Source organism: Dinoponera quadriceps, unplaced genomic scaffold (genome assembly GCF_001313825.1).
Source record: "Dinoponera quadriceps isolate SergipeBrazil2010 unplaced genomic scaffold, ASM131382v1 scaffold1425, whole genome shotgun sequence".
Classification (NCBI taxonomy): Eukaryota; Metazoa; Arthropoda; class Insecta; order Hymenoptera; family Formicidae; genus Dinoponera; species Dinoponera quadriceps.
In genome coordinates, this window is record NW_014555679.1 from 862269 (window position 1) to 870129 (window position 7861).

Below are 7861 nucleotides of genomic sequence, written 5' to 3' on the forward strand. Positions count from 1 at the left end.
TGAGTAGTCACAAAAATACTTTATTGAATATTCTGCAAAATCCGCCCACGTACGTGGTCCGCTCGCGTGTTTATTACGCGTATGCGTGTGCGTAGTAATGTATGCCTATTATGGCAGTCGAGTACTCGCAGACGATGTACACTGTGTTATGTATATCAAGAAAGAAGCCGCGGCGCAGTAAGTTTCCGCGCACAACCGCGTAGAGCTCCCTCTCTTTCTCTCCTCCTCGCTCTTTCTCTACTCGTCAAGATTATTTATTACCGATCTCGTTTTGTTATACCGCTCGTAACGGGCGTATGAAAGCCAGTTTTCCCTAATTACTCGCATGTCAATCTCGATCAAAACACGCAAGACCGGAGAGCATTCTCATTCTCTCTCTCTCTCTCTCTCTCTCTCTCTCTCTCTCTTTCCCCTCGCGTTTATCACTGTCCCGTCTCGCAATCTCTGTGTCTTTCTCCCCTTATCTCCGCGCGCGACCAGTTTATAAAATCTCAATTACAATAAAGTCTTAACGGCAGACGCAACAGTGCCATATATATATTTATATATATATATGTATATATAATTATGAAAGAATCGTAATTAAAAATCAAAGCGATAAGTACAAATTATATGCTCCTCTTGTCGGTGGTAGAAATGTCAAAGATCACCATTTTTACGTCGGCTTTTTCGTCCAGCGTGATCGATGCTTATCGGTTTCTTCATAGCCCTAGTTTTACCGTCGCTATCTGACGGTAAACGACGGTTCTACGTGTACCTGTGGTGTAATGTGTGTCAATTATGTGTATGTACGTATGTATATGTGTGTTCGTGTGGATGTCTTTCTTTCCGTGTGTGCTCAATATATTATGTATAATTCTGCGACACAACATACATCCCTACTTTGACAAGTCTACGACACTAGAACATCAGCGTTCCACACACGTGTTCAGATATTTCCGTCGGGGCGCCGTTCGTTCCGCATCGTCGATCGACGACGACCATGCGCTCGGCGCCCGCGACGAAAATGCACGCACTCGACTCGTCGAAACACTCCGTCTTCTCTTCCTCCGCGCATGCAATCGCACGCAAATCTACAATCGCGAAGATTCTATATAACATATTACACAAGCGACCTCGTGTCAACCTCCCACGCGATAATACAGTCCGGGAGGTGCGACCTCACACATGCCTCTCTCTTTCTCTCTCTAACTCTAATTCTCTCGCTCTCTCTCTCTCTCTCTCTCTCTCTCTCTCTCTTTCATTCTTTTTCTCTATCATCGTGATCCCATTCGTGTTTCTCGTTCTACTTACACACGCGCGATCATAGACTCTATACAATCTTACGCAGCTAACACGTTCCGTGTCATACATTCTTCTGCTCTGCTTTCAAATATATTTATATTTTCGCGATTCACACTAATTCGGGACTCCCGCGCGTTGCAGAAGCGCGCGCGCGAGAGAGATTCGTCTCGGCTGTCCTCGTCTCTCTCGGGCCTATGGCGACCGTTGAGTCCCGTTGTGTCCGCATCCTCTTCCATCGTCGGAGATTCGCGAGAAAGGGCCAAATTTGCATCCCTTTCGATTTCACTCAGCTTGCGAGTCAGTCACACATAAGTGAGTCAGAAAAAACTTGATACGGTCGACGTTGCACGAGTATTCGAGTACACCGCCGAATCGATGGCTCAATATATCACTTCGTAAACGGTGGCTTTCTTGTCGCCGGATCCTGTCACGATGTATTTGTCGTCGGTGGAAATGTCGCAGCTCAACACCGACGATGACTCTTTCGACTGGGAATGAGAAAGAAAAACGGCAATGGTCAGTATCGAAACTGGCAATTGCGAGATATACAGTCCCTGTCTAACAAGAGCGTGACCGACGTAACTTTTACAAATGACTTATTATAAAAATATTATACATGTATTACGCAACACTTCAAAGCTATTGATCCGATTCGCCTCGATCTACCCTACACTCCGGTGCTCATCGTTAACTATGTCGTTCTCTAACGAAAGTCGCACAATCATAGGGGCCCTCTGTATAATACGTCGTAGGGGAAGAACCCTTCCACCTGCTCGTTCAAAAGTTTTCGATGTAACGGTTTTCCCGGTCACGCTCTTATTAAACAGACTGTAGATTCGCGCAACGTTCATCGACGACCCACCTGGAATATCGAGGCGCCGTACGGCGTGCGCCACGCGTTCAGCAGGTTGTCCTTGCCGGTGGAGACGAACCACTTGCCGCAGGAGGCGAAGCGCAGCGAGAGCACGCAGGATTCGTGCAGGTGCAGCTGATATTTGTCGGGCTTGGTAGCGTGGAGCACTTCTACGTTCGAGTTCTCCATACCGACCGCCAGCCACTCGCCGGTGGGGCAGTAGCCTAACGAGAATATCTGCGAGGTGAAGTCGTGCTGCTGCAGCTGCCTGCCCTCCCGCAGGTCCCACGAGCGCACGGTGTTGTCGAGACCGCCGGTCCACAACTTCGAGCCGTCGGCGGAGATGTCGATGCAGGAGGCGCCGTCCGTGTGCCCTTGGAACTGGCGCACCAAAGTCTGATTCTGCAAGTCCCAGACGGCGATGTTGCCGTCGCTGCAACAGCTGAAGCAGACCTTGGAGTCCGGCGAGATCGCGAGAGCGTAACAGGCCGGCGCCGACGACGTCAGTTCCGCCTTGATCCTCGGAGTCGGACTGGCCAGGTCCCAGATGCTGAGGTTACTCGCCTCGCCGCCGACTATCAGGGTCCGTCCGTCCGGCAAAAGCTTCACCGACCTGGTTAACGAACGGCGCGGTCGTTACATTAATCCCGTTAAATACCGCCACTTATGCGCGCTTTTAAATAATTATTACGCTCCCGTATGCTGCGAGTGAACCGGCCGGTGATAGTAGCGGCGGAGAGACGAAGAGAGACAGCATGAGCAGGAGGAGGAGGAGGAGGTAGAGATAGCAGAAGAGGTAGAGGAGGAGAGGAGGGGGTAAATGCATACGGAAAATGCGTGCGGTAAATCGATGCGCGCCGCTGCTCCGGCATGATATACAGCCGGCGGACACGACTAAATGTCATCCAGAATTCAGTCGGAAATTAATTACATCGACCGTATAGCGTTTGGGAGTTAATGTGTCACGAATACGAATGAAGACACGTGTTACCACCGACCTAATGTAGTTGTCCCGTTGCAGGCAATCCAGCTGCGAAACGGGCTTCGCGCTGCCGCTGCCGCCCTGGCTGATGTCCCACACCTTGACGCATCCCTTGCCGCCGGTATAAACATACTTGGTCGGGTTCGAGATCGTCACTGCGCAGACCACTTCCCCGTGGGTGAGCGTGTTTATCTGACGCGCATGACGCGGTATCCCGGGAGCCGCTAGAGCGTCGGGTGGAAAAGGCACCGGCTGCATCTGACCTTCGCTAGACACGTGGAAACTGTACGCTCTGTAAGGCAGGAGAGCCAGAGAAAACAGGAGGTTAGTTACTCTGAGATCCTCCGGGGACGTCAAATCTTACGGAGTTTTCTCTCATTCGCACCGGAAAGAGCCTCGTTTGCAGCTCTCCTGGCTCACTCGGAGATCCGGCTGGACGCTTGGGATTATTCCCGGAAAGATCGACATTCTCGCGGAGAGAGTAAACGAAACGACTAGTTCGCGAATATCACCGTTGCTTTGGGACGATTTGAAACCGGCGAACTCAATAATGTATTGGAATGAGCACTGCCTTTGTTTCTGGCAAATCACCTCGTGCCGAGAGAGTACTGAGTATTTGTCTTATCTTAGCCCATCTAGACTATATAGCATGTTAGTAAAACAGAGAGCGATATATTACTTAAACGTGACCTTTGTCGCACAGTCTCTCTCACTGGCCACGCCAGTGCTCATTCCAGCATGTTATTGGGTTTACTGTTTCGAACAATACATGTTGAGGAATAATCTGAAACGGTTGTCACCCCGGGAAGTCCCTTCACACAGGCGTAGATGGACGATTAGTTGTTGGAGGAGGACGGGGGCCAGGAATGTTTTTCTACAAGTTCCTCGAAAGTTTCGTTAATCTTTCCTTTCTTCCCATTTCCCAAACCCCGTCTCTCTCTCCCCCCCCCCCAATTATCGTTTATCTGCGCCTATATAAAAGGAATCCTGCGGAGAAACGACAGTTTAAGGTCATTCCTGTCCCTAAAAAGGTGAAAAGACTACTCTGTACTTTTAACGATAGGGGCCACAACACCACCTTTTCCTCTAAACGTCTTGCTAGGACCATGAATAAGCCCTACCTTTCCTTGAAAGGGTTAAAAGTAACAAGATAGACTCATTGGGATGTTAACGAAACGTCGAAAAGAAATTGACAAGGAACCCGACGCTAGCCCCGAAGCCAAATGAAGCATTTCTCCGCGGAAGTCTAAAATATCACAGAGATAGAGAGTAAAATACTTACGGTTTGCCACCCGGAACACCGAGCGGCCCGAGAGGCGCTCTCATGCTGGCGTGGGGGTCGTAGAGCTGCTGAAGTGGCGGTCTCGCCGGGTAGCCGTTGAGCGTCCCCGGAGGATAGCCTAGCATGTCCACATGGGGACCCGCTGGCGGGTGGTGCGGTGGATAATGCGGCGGATAAGGACCGACCACGGAGGCTGAGACCAGCGGTTTGCTGGAACTCGATGGCTTCAGGCCGCCCGAGCCGGAGCTACTGCCACCTACGCCGTGGTCAGTCGGCACGATTATTTGTTTCATGGTTCGCGCCGCCTTTTCGTTTCGCTTAATGAAGTGAGAAAATGAACTCACGAGCGAACTCACGAATTCGAATAACCGCAGACGTACCGGCAGACGTCGGTGTGACTGGCTTTGAGATCGGTGTGGTCGGTTTCTCGCGCTCCTCCATCTTCTTCGCCGAAGGGGTACTAGCGTTGCTGCTAGTGCCGCTCCTGGGTGACGGCGGCGGCACTTCCTTCTTCACCTGGCCGCTCAGGGGTACCGAAGAAGGCCCGAGCTTGTCGAGGCCGTTCTCCCGCGGTGAGGAGGTGCCGTTCGCCGCCGGACTGGTCGGGCCCTCGCTCGCGTCGTCCACCACCAGGTCCTGGTCGCTCTTTTCACCGTCGCTTTGCTGCCGGACAGAACGTGCACGGCTTTATTAAGGAGAATCGCGGATCGCGCAACACGGAGCACCATCTCGGATACCTACATGGCCAATGTCCTTGTCCTGTTCCTTCTTCATCTTCTTGAGGTGCAGGTGCTCGTGGTGCTGCGGATCGGGCGTGCTGCGGGGCCTGTTGTACTTCTCACGTTCGGCCGGCGATATCGAGTTCCTCTGCAACAGACAGAACGGTACCGGTTCCGGTTAGAGACGCTTTTAACGAAGTCGTTCGACGAGCACGGTTTCTTTATCTCTTCTATCCTCTATCCTTTTCCCTACCCTCTCTCTCTCTCTCTCTTTCTCTCTCTCTCTCTCTCTCTTTTTCTCTCTAATTCTCTCGTTTTTTATATCAACGTCGACCTTATCGACGCGCGATCCGCTCGCTCGTCGCGCGCGGTTAATCCGATTACGGAGATATCGGGGGATTTATTCGAGTCGACGACGATTTTTACGGGCCGCGGCGCGATTCCACCTCTTCGATGGATTTTCCAGCGGAGAAGTATCGGCAACGGGGGATTTCTTGCGGCCGAGAGGGCGGTCGAGCGTCGGAGGGTAAGGTAAGAGAACGACTGAATTCCTTCCTCCTTCGCGATTAAATAAAACGACTCTCCCGTCGGACGGGCGGAAGAGGCATCGACGGAATTACTTATCCCTCACAGCCCGTTCGACCTCCATTCGTCTCCGGAGCGAACGAAGAATAATAGAGCGGATCGTAAGGTTCCGCTTTTTCTCCCCATCGTATTATGCACGACTGCCAAGAGAAATATCGGCAGTCGATTTTCCGAAACGCGGAAGTACACAGTCCGGCGTGATAGCCGCAACGTCGTCATGATGCGCGAATATGGTAGACACGTGGCGCGTGATCGAGAAATTCGATTGTAATTAATACGTTGCTTTGTAGACTTGCATTTGATTAATTCCCAGGAGTCAAGTTCTCTCATCGGACCATAGGTCGTGCTGCGAAGCGTAGCGAAAAAGTGCTCAAACTGTTTTGAAACCGAATATACATTGTACGGAAGACTCTTAATGCTTCCCATTCCCTAGGCATGGTGCCATCGGAAATTTTCAATCAGGAACATTAATGTGCGAATATTCGTGCATGATGACTGTTCGTAATGTGATGAATCGGCAACGATGTTACAAAGCAGCAGTCATAATGCACAAATACTCGAAAATAGCGCGCCTAACGTCCAGAGAGTAGAACTGCGGAGTCTGATGTAGTCAGCAGATTAAAAGTTGCGGCATTTTTTTCGAATTTCAATGCTTTCCGTGAATAGGAGAATTTGTTTTCTAGTAATTCTAGGAAATACATTTTCCAATTGGAAAAACGAAGTTACAAAACTCATCACAATAAAAAATGTTGCAACTTGTAATCCACCGACGATAGTCGGAGTAATATATGCCATTCCCTAGACTGAAAATTACATGACTTTCAGCTTTATACATAATCCATGACGTTGAAAATTGCGCAAGTAATCCTATAGCAAGAATCGTATCGGCTCTACTTATGACGGTTTTAACTTCATATGTTAAGATTAAAAATTGTGCAATTTTTTATCCAGAGAAAGGTATAATCATATAAAAGGTATAATCAATAAAGTTACGACATTTTTCTCGATGAGTTTCGCAACGCGTCTCGTATCAAACAGGAAAATGTATCTCCCGTGAATTATTAAAAAACAAATTCTCTTATTTGACGCGGGATATGTTCCGAAATTTATAAAAAAAAAAAAAAAGATTCTGCAACCTTATCGTGACTGATCATACACGATAGGCGACTGTACAAGTGCAGCGCGGACTCCTGTGCGTTTCGCGCACAGACTTTGCTTTATCGCGATTCCGCAAATTCGCCCGGTGTTTTACACGTCCGACGCGGATACCGTTCTCCAAGTAGCGAACGCGAGGAATCGGACGGTAATCGACGAGCGACGCGAGGATCGATACCTGATAGACAATCTCCGAACTCGTCTTCGACTTCGACCAGGCGAACGAGAAATCGCCAAAGCGAGAGAGAATTTCCGAGGGAGCGGGAAGAAAAAAGAGAGGGCGAAAATGCTCTTCGGAAGGGCGCCGTTCAAGATGTCGGCGAGTCAGGTCGAGTCTTCCGGCTCTGCTCTCCGCTGAGCGAGTCGCACGAGATATCATCGCAGTCGAGAAGTTTTACGAGCGGCAGTTTCGTCGTCGTTACACACGACAGGGCGTCGCGTACCGTCCGCATGCCTTCGTGAGCGCGCCGGTGGCTCTCACCCTGCCCCCCGATAACTACGCGCCCCATCTTGCAACCCCGTAAACCATCCCCGTCGCATCCCCTCGCAGCCGCCGCCACCCCAGTGTCGAAGTAAATCTCCTCTTCTCAATTACCCTTCGTCCCTCGCAACTACCTTCTCTCTCTCTCTCTCTCTCTCTCTCTCGGTCCATTACTTCGACGCCTCGGTATCATCTTCCCCACTGTCGGGCGAACACCGCTCTCGAAAGCACCTCGAGTGGAAGGAAATAAAAATAGGAGGTCGGGGATAGCTCGCGAGTGTATCTCCGGGCGATTAGTGTGCGGGATAACATCGGAGTGTATACATCATCGCCGCGTCGGGTCTCGTCGTCGGAGGATCGGGAGGAAATCGCTCGGGAGAATACGTCGGCGCGACGTATGAAATCCCGCGACACGGAAAAATCAAGCGAGCGAGTATTCTCGTGTTTCGCGACGCGGTACGGCCACGTCGTCGTGAGAGAATGGGAACCGAAGACAAAAGCCTGGGGGGGGGGGGGGGGG

At 50.6% G+C, this 7861-nt stretch overlaps 1 protein-coding gene across 5 annotated transcripts in view; it reads right to left on the minus strand.

Moving 5' to 3' along the window:
• Positions 1–7861, minus strand: part of LOC106745170 (protein groucho-1-like) — a 76513-nt gene continuing 68652 nt past the window's right edge. For all 5 annotated transcript variants that reach the window (XM_014620506.1, XM_014620507.1, XM_014620509.1 and 2 more), the window contains 6 exons: positions 5143–5268; positions 4782–5064; positions 4402–4657; positions 3136–3411; positions 2147–2750; positions 1–1772 (listed from right to left, as the gene is read on the minus strand). In XM_014620506.1, coding sequence (XP_014475992.1) covers positions 1665–1772; positions 2147–2750; positions 3136–3411; positions 4402–4657; positions 4782–5064; positions 5143–5268 — 1653 coding nt within the window. In that variant the 3' untranslated portion in view covers positions 1–1664. The remainder of the gene's footprint in view (positions 1773–2146; positions 2751–3135; positions 3412–4401; positions 4658–4781; positions 5065–5142; positions 5269–7861) is intronic.